The sequence below is a fragment of the Abramis brama genome (assembly GCF_963993115.1).
Source record: "Abramis brama genome assembly, chromosome: 12".
NCBI lineage: Eukaryota > Metazoa > Chordata > Actinopteri > Cypriniformes > Leuciscidae > Abramis > Abramis brama.
The window spans coordinates 13,932,834-13,949,880 of NC_139974.1; the positions used below are offsets into that span (position 1 = coordinate 13,932,834).

The 17,047-nt window shown below is 36.2% G+C and overlaps 1 protein-coding gene across 2 annotated transcripts in view; it reads right to left on the reverse strand.

Moving 5' to 3' along the window:
• The window catches only part of atp9b (ATPase phospholipid transporting 9B), a 51,837-nt gene that overhangs the window by 32,133 nt on the left and 2,657 nt on the right, over positions 1-17,047 (reverse strand). For both annotated transcript variants that reach the window (XM_084130301.1, XM_084130300.1), the window contains exons 2-11: positions 16,540-16,713; positions 11,588-11,738; positions 10,898-11,011; positions 10,692-10,800; positions 9,792-9,850; positions 9,329-9,380; positions 6,952-7,046; positions 5,745-5,825; positions 2,815-2,890; positions 1,613-1,689 (exon numbers count right to left, since the gene is read on the reverse strand). In XM_084130301.1, coding sequence (XP_083986427.1) covers positions 1,613-1,689; positions 2,815-2,890; positions 5,745-5,825; positions 6,952-7,046; positions 9,329-9,380; positions 9,792-9,850; positions 10,692-10,800; positions 10,898-11,011; positions 11,588-11,738; positions 16,540-16,713 — 988 coding nt within the window. The remainder of the gene's footprint in view (positions 1-1,612; positions 1,690-2,814; positions 2,891-5,744; positions 5,826-6,951; positions 7,047-9,328; positions 9,381-9,791; positions 9,851-10,691; positions 10,801-10,897; positions 11,012-11,587; positions 11,739-16,539; positions 16,714-17,047) is intronic.

Genomic DNA, 17,047 nt, shown 5'->3' on the forward strand with positions numbered 1-17,047 from the left:
TTTTTTTTATCCTTTTAAAAAAATTATTTTCTCAGTTTTGTTTTGTTTATTTTGTTATTGATAGGAAAACGCGCAGCACATATTTACATATTCTTAATGCTGCTCTCATCAGTGTGGGCTGCGTCAGGATGTTCGCTAACAGTATATCCCTGGTCACGCATTTCAAACTTTGTTTTACCCCTAAGCGAAGGATGAAAAAGAACTTTGCCGTGAGTATATCGATATATTTGAGAAAATCTGAAAATGTTATATTGTGGTTTCCACAAAAATAGCAGTTTGAGCCGTTTTCAATACTGATAATAAGAAATGTTTCTTGAGCACCAAATCAGGATAGAATTATTTCTGAAAGTTCATATGACACTGAAGACTGAAGTAATGACGCTGAAAATTCAACTTTGCATCACAGTAGTAAAGACATTTATATATATATATATATTAAAGGTACGGTAGGCAATTTCGGAGAGGCTAGCAATAGCAAGCTAGCTTTGAAAGCTTGAGATCCCACCCTCCCTTCAGAGCGTCTCCAAAGAAAGCCTCCTCCAAAACACATGAACGCACACAGCAGAGTTTGCAAAGCGCCACGAGATGAGAGACGGTGTTAAACTACCTCATGTCTCACAGCACATAACATTACAATAATAATGAACGTAAACAACTTACAGAGCTCTTACTTGTACCACCTGACTGCTGTATTTATTTCGCCGTTAATAGTGTTGACATAGAAATGCATAAAGCTCCGGGTAGAATGTCACGGGTTGCCATTTTAATATTTTGACCACTTCTATTATTGATTGCTCTCAGGATATGAAGAGAGTTTTTCAACCAGTATAACAAAAGTGTTTATAAAATATTGAATATAAAAAAATATATATAAAAAAAAAAAATTGCCTACTATACCTACAGAAAAAAGCTATTTTAAATTGGAGTAATATTTCACAATATTGTTTTTACTGTATCTTTTATTAAATAAATGCAGGCTTGGTGAGTGTAGGACAATTATATATTTTTTTCAAAAACATAAAACATTTTTTACCAACCCCTACATTTTTGACCAGTCGTGTACATATGAGTAGAACAATGCCAGAGCTCTGAACTATGTCGATAAGTTTAAAAAAGGAAAAAAAGGGCAAAGACAGCAGGGGTCAGTTAGGGGAGGGGTAATGAGTGTAATGGGATTTGACGTTTTTAAGTTTACTTTTACAGCATTGACGTCCACTGTATCTAATCATTAAGGGGAATTCTGCAGGATTAAGGCTCTGCCACAAATGTCACGCAAGCCCTTGGTTGGTTAATTTCCCTCTAGATTAATCTCTCTGGGGTTGTCCTTTCACATCGACAGGTCCAAATTCATCACTAAGATCAGGGTTGAAAACCACCTCAACTGTTCGCTATTTTTATTTGGTTTAAATTGAAAGGTTAAAAGGAAAAAGAAAAACAATCCCTGGGTAATGTCTAGTGAATATTGACAATTCAACTGTAGATATCACAACTCATACTTATGTTATTGAATTATTATAATTTTTTTCAAACAATCAGCCTTTGGGAGAAAAACTAATTAAAGTAACCAAGTATTTCACTTTTCATAACCAAACAAACAAACAAACAAACCCACCTTGTTTTTGGACTGCGACGTGTTCAGCACACTTCGCATCTCTTTCCCTGTATATATGACCACACCTATGACAGTACCTGGAAAAACCAAAACAAATTGGATGACTGACTGCAAATGGACAACAATAAATAAACAGGCCGTGTGTCTATGGCCGGCCTAATGAACAATTAGCTCAAAAAAGTGTGTTTCCAGTTAACGGATGCAGCTGAGACTCAGACAAATGATTCAATATGTGGGACACCCAGAAATAAACCGTTACAATGAGGCCTATTATAGTCAGATCAATGGTGCTGCTTTGGTAATGGACTGATTCATTAAAGTGAACTAATTACTGATGGAGTATGCAGCCTACCACTAAACGAGGAAGTGCCGAAGTCCAACTTTTGTTTAAACACTGTAACACAATATATATAAAGTGCTGCAACAGAGTTTAAATATTTCTCATTTTCTTTAAGCTCGACATATCGTTTCATGTTTGGAAAGCAACGAAACCTAGGCTGCTCTCAAGGGGGTCTTTAATGGGCTAGGACTACAGGGCATATCGGTTTCTCGCCCCATGGTGTTTTGTGTTGGGTCTGCTTGGTTGGATGGGATGACGTCACCAGACTGTGTTTTGCGGGGAGATATGGAAGGACTTTCTTCGGCTGAAGGTCACACCATGCTGGGGAATATGAAGAACCTCTAAAAACCCCTGGAGAACCAAGACATGGGCAACCACAGATCAATGAAGGGCCGATCGCTGGCACAAACGCATGCCGCTTGAAGGAATAGCCCTGCTATTATTGTTGAACTGGGATCAGATTCTAAACAACAGACCCCTAGGAGATGTCGGAGAAAGCGTAGCGGCAAAAACCGATCTCGGACCTGTTCTTTGGGGACACGTTTCATTGACACCGCAGGGATAGGACTGCAAAAGGCCAGACACTTCGGCTTCCCATTAATGGCTACTCATATTTCTCTGCTCATGAGATTGTTTGAATAGTAGCAGATGAGTCTGGTGATCTCAAGTGACAAACAAACGGGAGAGCGAAGGGGGTCTTGAGTGATGCTAGCGGATTGCCTCAGTATCAACGGCACACTCTCCTACAACACAATAAACTCAAAAGATATTTGACCTGTGATGAATATTTCAGACCTCTGAGGCTTGTGTTTTTCTTCAATTTCTATAAAAGAAAATTCACGCTGGAAAAGACTTTTCTTACCAGATGCCACCACAGTGCTGGCCCACAGGGTGTTCTCAATGCTCAAACTCTCGTTGACGGGAGGGTCACAGTCCTCCTGGGAACAGAGGTCGTACATTAGTCTGGGTTTATACATCTCAGTCTGTTTTGATTTCATGGGTATCTAGCACAGGAAAAAGCGGTTATCAATTATGGCCTTTAAAAAGCAGGTCAATAAAAATGACAAAGACTCAAAGCACAAATAATGAATCGATGAACTTTCATCACGACGAATGGCAAGTAGGGAATTAGACAACAGATTGAATTACACTAATGCCCGGTTTAGCGACACAGTCCATTTAAAGGGAATGGCGAAATCGGTTTGACTTGATTTGCCTTGTTTAGAAAAACAGCACCATGCTGAACATTATAATAAGACCTTGTTTAGTGTTAGCACGCTCTGTGCTGAGCAGAACAGAACAGAATTTCTGACCCCAGGCCATAAATCAGGGGAGAAGCGCAGAAATTAAATCTTTAAATGCTTATTTCCACATAACATGTTGCGGCTGGGTGAATACGGATGATATCTAATTATCCGCTGTCAGTAGGGCATAATATACAGTGAGAAAGAGGACCACACACACATCGCGGCTGCTGAGACATGCGCATTGATGCAGATAGCGAGAGAGATGTGTCCTCTATTCAAGACGGCCCACTTGCTTTGTCATTTGTCTCTTTCTGGCCAACAGATGTAGCAATGCCAACCTGACAGAAACTGAAGAGAGGTTTATCAAGAGAAAAGGCCTTTCATCAATGATAAGGCTCAAAAGACAGGCTTAAAGAAATGGGAGTGTTTTAAACCATAAATCATAACTCCATACGTAGGATAAAAGTTCTATAAAACTTTTAGGTAAAATTGTTGAAATAGAAAGGAACAGTTCCAAGATGAGCATTCATAATTTTATTCTGCAGCTGTGAATCTGACAAGTTTAATGAAAAACATTTGGCTGCATCATAACTTAAAGGGATAGTTCATCCAAAAATGTTAATTCTGTCATCACTTACTCATGTTGTTCCAGACCTGTATGACTTTCTTTAGCGGAACATAAAAGAAGATATTTTGAGAAATGTCCCTGTGCTTTTTGTCCACAGAATGGAAGTCAATGCTCATCGAAACTGTTTGATTACCAATATTTATCAAAATATCTTCTATGTTCTGCAGAAGAATGAACATAAATGATGATAGAATTTTCATTTTTGGGTGATTTATGTCTAAATCTAGTTAAACCCCCTTTTATTTAGCTATGTAAATGAGAAAATGTTTTGTTTATTTTGGAACATTATTATTTTTATACTACCGTTCAAAAGTCTGGAGTCAACTTAGTCAAAAAGTGTTTAAAAAAATAAAATAATAATAATAATATCCTTCAGTAAGGATACCTTATATTGATTAAATTTTTTTACAAAATGTTTCTCTTTTAAATAAATTAATAAATTCAAAGAATCATACAAAATGTATCATGGTTTTCATTCAAATATTAGGCGGCACAACCGTTTTCAACAATGCAAATAATAAATGTTTCTTGAGCCCAATTCAGCATATTATGAATTAAAATATTAAAACAGAAAAGAGTTGTAATAACATTTCATAATCTTACCGTTTAAAAAAGAAAGAAAAAATAATAATCAATTAAATGCAGCCTTTGTGATGATAAGAATCTTTTCAAAAACATTTATAAAATTTTACCGAACCAAAACTTTTTAATGGTAGTATTTACTGTATACAGCTAATAATAAATACTAGAAATGAACCCCAAATCCAAAACCTACCACAAAAGAAATGTTTTAATTTAGAAAAAAAAGAAAAAAATCAAAACCAGTGTATGTTAGTTTCCCCAAAACTAACATACACATGTATGTACAGTCAAGTGTAAAAAAACATCAACCCATTTTAAATAGGCTGATCTCTGCGATACCAACACAGATGTGTGTGCATGTGATGTGAGACATTAAGAACGATCATATTCACATTAACAATTACAGACTGTTTTATCCAAAGTGACATAAAAATGAGAATAATAAAAGCAGAAGCGATCCATCAAGTGATTAATCAATGGATTTAAATGTCACTGTAAGGGCCTATATTGATGTCCGAATCATAAAACTTTATTAAAGTGATAGTTCACTCAGTCATGAAAATTCTGTCGTCATTTACTTACCCTCATCTAATAATGAATAATGTACTGGTGGCACTTTTCTATGCAATTAAAGCTTTAAATTGACATTAAATCAGCTTTAATTAAAAAGAGAATATTCGAGAAAGAAATTTCTATGGGTCTGGACAACAAAAGGGTGAGTAAATAATGACAACATACTCCTTTAAATAAACAAAGCACTGAAGTGGCAATAAGGTGCAGCAAGTGTGTGGGCAGTAAAGAACTGTGGGAAACAGCGTTTGGAAGCGTGTCCCTATAGCTGCAGATTTGTGAAAGCAGGCTCAGGAGGGTGACTCAGCGCAGGAAGTGATCTTCTGCCCCTGCATGCTGTGTGGCCAAGAGCGAAGACTTCAAACAAAGACAGGCTTCATGTGGGGGGTCCCTTTTTCCTCCCTCTTTCTTTCTCCGGTACCGCGCTAATCTGCTGTTAATAAGGAACTGTGCTCGGCCAATGGGCTGGGAGTGAGCCTAACAACCCGTGATGTCATCTGCGTTGTGAGGAATGCGCCTCGTTGGCCGGTTTTACATTCCAGAGACACTTCAGCTCATAGTCATGTGAACAGGCACACTTTGAGAATCCATGTTATTTTAATGTGCAATTAAAAACAGCGGTTAGGTTTAGTTTACTGGGCAACAACACAACATTAAATACCTCTACAAAAACCTAACAGCGGGTTTAAATTGGGGCCGTGACGTCACAGCGCATGCTAAACGAAGCCTCGTAAAAATTCCTTTATTAATAGCAGTTTCTCTTACCCTTGTGAAGTTCCCCTCAAAACTGTGAATGTCCAGTTGAGGCTTCTGGGCGTAAACGTATGCACTGATGGAGAAGAGATCCTGCGGATAAGCAAACGGAAAGGTCAAGAAAAACATTAGCGCAATAAATCAGCACCGGAAATGTCATCCAACGAACAAAGTTCTGGACTCGGTCCAAACCCAACCTCTTGTTTCGTGCAAGTGTTATGGCAGGACTCAAAGTGACTAGCAATCAGAGTGATTCTCATGAAAATAAGCCCCTTCTGACATCCTGCCACAAGTCTGAATTTCAAACGGAACAGATAATGTAGACAAAACAACGTAATTAAAACACTGATGGGTTGCTTACAAATGATAATGACTTTTGCATTTGATGACATTCTGCAAGTATGAAAAAACAGGGATGTTTAGCGATCTGACTGTCAAGCCCACCAGACACCCGATCCGACCGCTCCCGCTGCTTTACTGCGCCAATCATTCGGCGACTTGCTGAAATTTTAATTCTGTGATCACATTAAGTGGTTTCGGAAAGACAAATACAAACGTGAACCCTTGCTCGAGGTGAGTGTCATCTCCACACTGATGGCACTGGGAGACAGACCGTTTGGTGGATTCCAGTTGTCTCTCGGGGTAAAGTTACCGGCCCATGTGAAACAAACCCTCCGGCCAGTAAATCAGATACACAGTGATATCAAACATGAGCCTACGTATCATCAGCCTGAGAGAGTCTGAGCGTGGGCCTACGGGGGTAAAGTTACCGACCCATCCGCGAACAGAACAGAAGGAGCTGAAATGTGATTTTGGATGCAGCTGCTTTCGTTCCAGAAGAAGATGGGTGCTGATGTGTCTGACGGTTCAAATCATCTTACTTTTAAATGATTTAGATTTTTTTATATACTTTGTTTTGAGCAATAAAACCATTTTTGTAGTTATACAGAAGCACATTCAAGTAAAATGTATGAGTAGGGGTCAACATTTTCTTCATACCTCACAGACTACTTTGGTATAAAAACATTTATATGATCCAAGCATGAATGCACCATTAATAGACTTAAAATGTGAAAGACACGGACTAGATGAGAACATTGTATTTTATACTAGTCAAGCATCTTACATCAGCAAATATTTGTATAATTTATTATTAACATGCATTAAGATCACAGGAATATGGAGTATGTACTGTTTTTGTGCAAGAAAATGTTCATACCCCTAAGGCAGGAAGTCTTTGAGTACAAGCAACAGTGACTCGCAGTTTCCAATCTGTCTCTCCATCCAGCTGATCTGTTCTAATAAAACATGAACCTGGAAAACCAAAACATTTGCATCTTAAATCTGACAGACAAAAATATAACACATTATTCTTTCAAAAATCTAATTTAACTTGACAACATGCAGTGATCTGTTCTGAAGTTCTGAAGAGCATTATTTTTATTTCCAGACAGAATAGTGAGAGGGCTGGAGATGAATGTGTGAAGGACACATTTGTTATGGGCCAAAACTTTGGCCCCTATACACTAAAGAACTCTGAATGCTTAACATATTGTTCATATTGATCTCAAACAAGACTGATATAACGGTAGGCGGTAGACAGGAAAGGTCGCAGTCTTTAAGCTCTCAGAGCAAATGCTTCAGTGTTCATCATGTTCCATATACTGAGTTTGCCTACATTATCCAACCTTACTGAAGTACAGCCTGTCAAAACATGTCCTATCATTTCTTTGAAAAACAAATAAATAAATATATATAATAATAATAATAATAATAATTATTATTATTATTATTATTATTACACATACATACATACATACATACATACATACATATGTATGTATATATGTATGTATATATGTATATATGTATATATGTATATATATATATATATATATATATATGTATATATATATATATATATATATATATATATATATATATATATGTATGTATGTATATATGTATGTATATATGTATATATGTATATATGTATATATATATATATATATATGTATATATATATATATATATATATATATATAAAAAAAAAAAACTATTTAATTAAAATTATGTATATATGTGTGTGTATATATATATATATATATATATATATATATATACACACATATATACATAATTTTAATTAAATAGTTTTTTTTTTTTTACGAAATGAGATTCATTATCATAAAGATAATGTCTCAATAAAAAAAAAAAAATCTTAAAATAGACTTCACTGAAGTCTAATAATAAAGACTCATAAGACTTATGAGTATTATTTTTTACAGTCAGTGAAGTCTATTTTAAGATTTTTTTTTTTATTAAGAATTATCATAAAGATAATGTCTCAATAAAAAAAAATCTTAAAATAGACTTCACTGACTGTAAAAAATAATAATTATAATAATTATCTTTTGAGGTTGGGGTGAAATATGGACATGTTTTACATGCTTCAGTAAACCATACAAGTTACAGCACATTAAAGGATCTGCTCACTAAGACTTGGTTAATGTCTTACTAATAAATTATTAATAATCAACTCTGTAAAATATTTATAGACAGAAAATCTAAAAACCAAACAGAAGAAAATGAATTAAGTGAAAAATTAAGAACGAAAATAAGTGAAGAAATTGTGTTTTAAAATTCTATCCAATTTGTTAAAAAGCTTCAAATTTAAGTAAATTCAAAGGGCCATAGAGTCTACCATGGCTAAAGAACCAGAAAACTGGTTAAGCATATCAAACAAAAACTATTTTTTAAAACTATTTTTCTGACTTTAATTTCACTATGTACAGCAATTTCAGTCACTATGGAAAGCACCGCAATTTCAGCAGCTATTGAAAACTGTACAATAAATAACTGTACAACAACTGTAATAATGTGTCATAATGTGACTTAAGTCATTTATATGGCTCAGCGGCAAGGCAAATGCTGGTAATCGTACACACACACTCTCGCTCACTCTCGCACAGAGAACATCGTTCCTCAGAATTCAAGAAGTTAGGCTATACGTTCAAACCAGAAAGTGAAGCATCAGCCCATGTTCACTTCAACAAAATATTAAAAAGTGGCACTTGAAGAAAAAAAATGTACAAGCACTTTTCAAGAGAAACAGCTCTCATAAAGATTTTTGTAAGGATTCAAATGAAAATTAAGCAAGTATTTGGACACTTTAATATTATGAAACTTCTATTATATAATTATATAATATATTGTGATATATATTATATAATTATTCTAATTATATAACTTCTATATAGTTCAAGTGATGAACTACCTGTGGTTACTCTTCTAAGACACTTGTATTCACCTTGGGCCACATGGTTTGATATTTCATGGTTTGATATTTTTAATAGATTTTATGTGTGAATAAAATGCCTAAAAGTTGAGGCCTACTGCATGTATGTATGTGTGTAAATATATTAATATATATGTTAACATTATAAAAAAAGAAAGAAAATGAATATTTTTAAAATGTTCTCTACAAGTGACTCTTAGGCTGCATATGGGCACGGTGTTGGAAACCACTGGCTTAATGATAAGTAGTTTTCAGGGACGACTGAAAGCTCTGTTTGTATGTGAAGAGTGAAACTCACCAGTCTTCTCAGAAGTTCTCAGAAAAATCATATCAGCAGGAATTCTCTGATTCTACAAAACAAAACATCAGACATTGCTAAAAAGGCATATAAGGTATCATGCTATCTTTGCTTCAAAACTGAGCGAGCTGGCCACCTACACAGCTTATAATCTTTAGAGATATTCATTTATTCACATACATATATATTTTATTATATATACACTGTATATGCGCGTGTCAGTGAATCCAGTTCTGTAACGTTTTAGTGTTCTTAACCTATTTTAGTGTTGCGTTGAATAATTGAACAAGGTCATTTCCCTAGCAAGCAATTAAAGCGAACCACAGACAGTAAGGGGAGAGACAGACACAATGTCCCATTAAAAGAATGACAGGATTTCATGTGACGGATCACATAGCAGAAAGTTTATGCTGATACCTTGAACAACAAAAGAGAGAGGAAGGGATAAAAAAGGACAACAAACCTTTTCCACAATGATTAAATCTCCGACCTGTATGTCTGAGCTCTTTATTTGGACCTTCCCTGAAAAGCATAGATGGACAAATAATTGTAATTAGAAATGAATTATTAAGCCTTAGGCAATTTACATTTAAAATTATAAATATTAGGGTTGTAGGGTTAACATATCAAGATGGGTTAACTATGTTTAATTCATTAAGCACATTTTTCTTTTTGATTTTCTTTTTGATTTTTCTAAAAGAACATTCAGAGCTAACTGGGACTGAACAGAGTCGCTAAGATTTCACACACATACACATAAGCTCCTATCAGAGTACCCGTTTCCCACTAGATGGAGAAAGACATTCTTTACATTTATTCATAAATTAAACCCAGACAGGGCGTTTAACAAAAGTCATTTACATTCTTTGTATGGTGAAATTAAATTATCATCGAAGCTCAACAAGTTGCATATCACCCATGAGTGAAACACTGTCATTCACAGAAATGTGGAGGATTGCACCTTTATACATATTTTGTATAGTTACTAAATTTCAATTGGATGTACTTTGAGAAATATATAACCTTTTTTTGTACAAGTACTTACATTAAAAATGAACTAAATGCTATTTCAAAAATGTAAGATTAATAGAGATTACATAAATAATTTTACAACAATTGCAAAACCTGAGGTAAATGATTTTAGATTTCTAAAACACTGGATGAGGATTTGAATACATCAAGTCATTACCTACAATGTAAAAAAAATAAAATTGTGGATACACTCAGTATCAACTCTTTTCACTATTCAATTATTTTCCACAGGCTTCAAAGGCTGCAACTCTTAGTTAGTCAATGGAGCTCAAAACATGTGCATATGACACATCATGTATAATATCATCAGGATGTGTCACATTGTGGTCACCTCTCATTGTGAGTTTACTGTACAGCTGGGAATTCATCTCTTTATCTCTCCTGCAACGGCGAACTTCGTCAACTGCCTCTCTCACCATGGTGACAGCCAACACAAAACCCTGAAAGACAAGGGGGGAAAAAAAGGAACAACAAAAGTGATGAATGAATTTACTTTTAGAGTTCAATCTCCACCTTCATAAGGTTAGACGTACTCACCAGCGGGGCCCAGTAAGTGTACAAATATCCTATCTTAAGCGATGGAACAAACTGAGAACAAGCCACTACCAGAAAATACAAGTTGAGGAAGAACTTAAACTGCTGGTAAAGAACCTAAAACAAAAGAAAGAGAAAGCACCACAAATAAATCAACAACCAGCAATATATTTGAAGATGAAGAGTTAATAAAATGCCCATGACAATATGAATCGAAAAGCATTTAAGTACTTGTAATGACAGTAATACATGTGACATCCTAACACAGCTTTTGGTGGCACACCTGATTGGCTTATACATAATTCATCGTACAAGCTGCAAATACTTTGCCAAGGACACATACACAAGGTGCGTTCCTCTGAATAAGACATCGCCAGCAGTCATAATACAGTAGATCGCTTACACACTCAGTGGAAAAAGATCCGTTAGATTGCTGTTACACCCCTTTCCTTCACAGCTAGTTACACATTAACCTGATTACTGAGCAAATCTGCTGTGCGTACAATGGGTAGAGATTTCACTTTAAACAGCCTAGCGAGAGCTAAAGAATAAACGCAGGCACAAAAAAGTTCTGCATCATAAAATAAATAATTAATATAAAAAATAATATTAGAAATGATTCAAAATATTAATGACATAAATACACAAAAATAATAAGACAGCATTTTACAAGTGATAAAAATATGGCCTTACCCCTGGCACAAAAGTGACAAAGTTGTATTTCTGATTCTTGATGGCATTTCTGGGGTACTTCTCTTCGCATTTCTCGGGATGTCCCAGCCACACTGTCCGAGCCTTCAGCTCTTTCTTCCTGCGACATGTGTGAACCAGACATTCACAACAGCTGCGTGACAAGAGACCACGGGAGGAAAAAGATCATCCAGTGATTAGACACATTCACTTAAAGGAGACAGTGCTACAGGCGCAGTTCAGGCCTGGATTCCAGTAAACGGTCTTCATTTAAAAATATCCCTGACCGAATAATTAACAAATATCAAGGCTGGTCATAACGCCTAATTTAAGGGTTGTGCTGAAAACCGGTGATTTTGGTGAATTATCACCCTGTTAATCACTTAAAATGCACTTGAGAACTAACACTGAGACTTTTTGTGGAATTCATCACCAGTCAGGCATATCCAGTTGATTCCACTTGAAATACAACTGACGTTAATGCAACATTAATGTAACTGATGTTACAGAGAGTGAAGGCAGCCTAGTTTCACTAGAACTTCAAGCAGACGATACAGAAAACAAGTAAGTGCCAGAAAATAGTATAAGAAGAGGCAGAACGCTCTCGAAACCCTCAAAATGAGCATTTTAATTGTCATTCAACTCATTTTACTTCCGTAATATAATATATTTTAATGTACTGAAGAATTAAACAGAGAAAAAACAAGTTCATTTTGATTTCATGTCGACTGAGAATACTACACATATTGATAATAAAGACAAGCAAATAATCAAGGGGGCTAAAGATGTGTATAGTTTTAGTGAACAATGAAAAACTTCATCTAAGGTTCCTGTGTGTTCCATGCAGGCCTAGCGATACCTAAAGAGAACAACAAACCTGTAGATGATGTCCTCTGCAACACCCCTGTCAAATAAACCCCTCCCTAGTAAACGAATGCTCCGATTCGCTGTGAAGGTCAGAGAGAGCGCCAAACACTTTGTTGACCTTCATATTCATTTTATATTCTAGCGGTTGCCATCCCCGCTGAACGGCGTGACGGTACTCTGCCGGTACTCTGCGCAGTTTACACAGTCATGCCGATTGGTTTGGCTGGCACTGAACTAAATTACATAAACCTTGAAAAAAATATAATAATATTTGTGTTGGCCCCTTTTGTCTCCTGTCTGTAAGTGCCAGCTCCCTGATTCATAAGAGAGATTATTTGCTCAAATGAATGTAGTTCAAATAATAGGGCCGTTTGAATAAGCAGAGTTATTCTGCTTGAATTATTTGTTCATTTCATAATCCTTTGCCTAAGCACACAGAAAATTACTGGAAAGCAGCAAACTGGTCAGCTGTGTGAAATCCCATTTGTTCATTAGGAGCAGAAAAAAAAAAAATCAATACCAAGCTTACAATTGAGATGCGCTGCTGATAACCTAGTGCATGTGGAGAAGAGTCAAGCACACACGTTCATAACCGTAAATTACTAATATATCTTTTAATCACACTTGCATCATCGTTGATGCAACACAAAAGGCACTGAGATATTCTGGGAATGCACGTCCAAATAGACATTGAGCCTATTGATATTGTTGGCTGGATAAGCAAATTTTCGGTTGGCGTGTTTGACCTTCTGACTGATGATGCGCAGAGAGCACCTCAACCAAAAAACACAACCTGTGCTTGTGCATGTATTTCATGCACAGTTACCGGTGCGTTAGAAAGGAGCTGAGCCAACCTGGCACAAGCACTACATACACACACAATAGGCTGCATGACAATGGTGACATTTATTAATAAAAGGTGAAGGCCAAGATCTTTTTAAATGTTTTCAGCAAAACATCTATCTATCCATCCATCCATCCATCCATCCATCCATCCATCTGTCTATCTATCCATCAATCTTTTCATCTACCTACCTACCCATCCATCCATCCATCTGTTTATGACTGTCTATGACTCTCAATCAATTACAAACAAATGTTAAATCATATTAATAAATATACCAATCAAATTAAACATAAGTAATCAAATTTATCAATATGTTCTCATAAAAGCCACCAAATGAAAAAATATTCCTGGCTTATCAACAACTATTAGCTTCCACAACAACACACAGTAACATTCTGTTTATTATTACAAGCGCACATTGCAGTTATTTTGTCTGCCACTTTGAAAGCTTCAGCTCTTTTTAAATTTGGATGGATTCTGATTGGCAGTCAATGTTTTTATCATTCATCAGTTTGAAAAAATCATTCTGAAAGCAATTCCAACGATATCGTTCCTCTATGCCGTTATTGTTATAGCTGTGGCGTTGACTTCTCTATTCTCATAGAAATGATTATTAAAACTTCATAGATGTCCCCCTTGGTGTGAAAGTGCCTTTACATTCAAGAACAATCCATTTGCATTAGGGTTGCTGCTATAGTCTGTGTTACCTGTGTTACATGGTGTTCAGCTGCACACCGATTACATTACTTGGCCACTGTAATGTCATTTTTTTATAGAAATAAAAACCATTTAGTTCAGTTAGACAATACAATAGATGCCAAAATTATGAACAAAGCGTCTGCTCCGCTCCATATACAGCACAAGTTGCAGAGTGCAACAGGAGTCAGATTTCAGATTTGCAAAAATAATAGATTTGTCGATTAATCGTTTTTTAAAATGTGGTTGATTCGATATTAATTTTCCGTATGCATTTCCACAAACATTGAACATAATATCTGACTGACGTTAATCTTATTACTAGTCTTTTTCACTTTTTCATTTACCTTGCACGAGCGTGACAGCGGGGACCCTGTCATTCATCCTGTGCTGAACATGGCGGACACAGGTTCGTTTTTCAGCGTGAAAGACGTTGAAGGAACTGCATGGTCACGAAAGTTTATAATTTGCACGCATTTTCAAGCCTTGCCAATTTAAGCATTCAAGCGAAAGAGAACTTGCGCGTGCTGTGTGAGAAGTTTTGTGCACACACACCTGAAGCGCACACAGCTGCGAGTCTGAGACAGCATGCAAATAATAAAGTTAATTCTCTTTCACGTCTCTTTGCGCTAAAACGGACAAATTCACAAAATGGCCGCCTTTGCAAGTATCCAAATAAGCATAGTTGTTATGGCTATGGAGAAAGAACTTATATTGAATGATGTATGAGTATATTGGATCCATGCATTAGTCTTAAAGTGACAGCAGCCTAATATTCCTGCTGCTGTCTGTGTTTTTAATGTTAAAGGGATACTCCACTTTTTTTGGAAATAGGCTAATTTTACAACTCCCCCAGAGTTAAACAGTTGAGTTTTACCGATTTCGAATCCATTCAGCCGAACTCCGGGTCTGGCGGTACCACTTTTAGCATAGGTTAGCATAGATCATTGAATCGGACAGGACCATTAGCATCTCTCTCAAAAAAATGACCAAAGAGTTTCGATATTTTTCCTATTTAAAACTTGACTCTTCTGTAGTTACATCGTGTACTAAGACCGACGAAAAATGTAAAGTTGCGATTTTCTAGGCGTAATGATATGACGCAGCGCCTGAAAATAGGTCTAATAGTTTAGACAAACTAGTCCCGGTCACGTTGGAAGTTACCGAGCTGGGGACTATTTTCAGGCGCTGCGTCATATCATTACGCCTGCTCATATTACCTATGCAGCCATATCAGCCTAGAAAATCGCAACTTTTCATTTTCCGTCGGTCTTAGTACACGATGTAACTACAGAAGAGTCAAGTTTTAAATAGGAAAAATATTGAAACTCTTTGGTAATTTTTTTGAGAGAGATGCTAATGGTCCTGTCCGATTCAATGATCTATGCTAAGCTATGCTAAAAGTGGTACCGCCAGACCCGGAGTTCGGCTGAATGGATTCGAAAACGGTAAGACTCAACTGTTTAACTCTGGGGGAGTTGTAAAATGAGCCTATTTCCAAAAAAAGTGGAGTATCCCTTTAATCACACTACAAAAGACAAATAAATCACTCCATGCTCTTCACTGAATAACTTTTTTTAAACTTTTGTCCTTTTGTTTTTTTATGGAAATAAAAACCCATTTAGTTCAGTCGGACAATGGATGCTTAAATTATGAACTGAAAGTGTCTGCTCTGCTCCATATACACCACGAGCTGCAGAGTGCAACAGGAGTCAGATTTCACTTATCACGTGACAAGAGTAAGGACAGATGACTGACAGGATGATGGCAGAGGATTTGGTGCACAACAGATCCTGAGTGTCATTGACAACTGACAGCGCATGATGTAGTTTTGGTTTCTTGCCACTGTCGCCTTTGTCGCATTTGGCTTGCTTAGCTGGGGACACTTAATATTCAACAATATTATTGATCTGCCTGCATTGACACCATTTTATGAGAACTGAACTGAGCTGGACGATTACATTACTGTTTTATTCAGAGCTGCCGTATAGATAAATGAACAAAATTAAAAACTTTTTTACAACAGAAATCCCTATATACAGAGTGGACTTGATCGCAAATTCAAAAGTGAAAGGAAAAACAAGCATGCATTAAAAAAAAAAACTATTTCAATAACCGCCATATTGATAGCGGCTCCCTTATGGCCACAAATTATTGGCCATATTGAGTATGCGTGATCGCGATTTAAAAACGAGAGAAAAGCGAGTGCACATTAACCAGTGTTATCAGTAATACCGGTGTTGTAGCAAGTTTATATACTGGTGTAAAAAAAACCTCACCGTGACATCCCTAATTTGCAGTCGAGTTTTTAAATATGAGGGCATTCACACAGAACAGGTTCTCACATTCCTTCTGTGCTGTTTTTTAATTTTTTGGTCTTTTCAGCATTTTTCACCATGAGCCTCACATTTTTGAGACACAGCGTCAAATTTAAAAAGTGGTTTACGTTGGAGAAGCAAATACCAGATCATTTGTGAGCACTCAGATATTGAAAGAAGCAACTTAATGCTTAAATATTAACGTGAGCTCTCATGTAGGCTGTTACCTGATGCACAGGACCTTCCATCCTCCACAGAGGAACCAGCCCAGTCCTCTGTGTCTCTGACTCACTCTGGCTCTGGGCAGAGTCTGATAGTCACTTTCGTCATTTTCGAAAGCTTCCTCTGACATCATCAATGGCATCTCATCAAGGTTCAAGGATTCGTCTTCAATCTGATACCTGAAACATTGTTACAAAAAAGGATGGCATTACACCTCTGACAAGTTAGGCATCATCATTTTTTGCCAAAATTATTATAAAAGTTGTGTAGGATCATTTCTCCTTTATATAAATTTACAAAAAGCTAAATAACCTGCTAAGCTACAAAAACGGTATAGGATTTCTATATCAAATTAAGGTCTCACGACTCAAATGTAATAAATAGACTGTTTGTTAAATTGTTATCCAACAAAAACATTCCTACTTTCATTATAACCTATCAAATATAAAAAGACATATGCAATGAAATAAGGACATTTTTAAAGGCGCCTACATGAATGAGTGGAACAAAAAA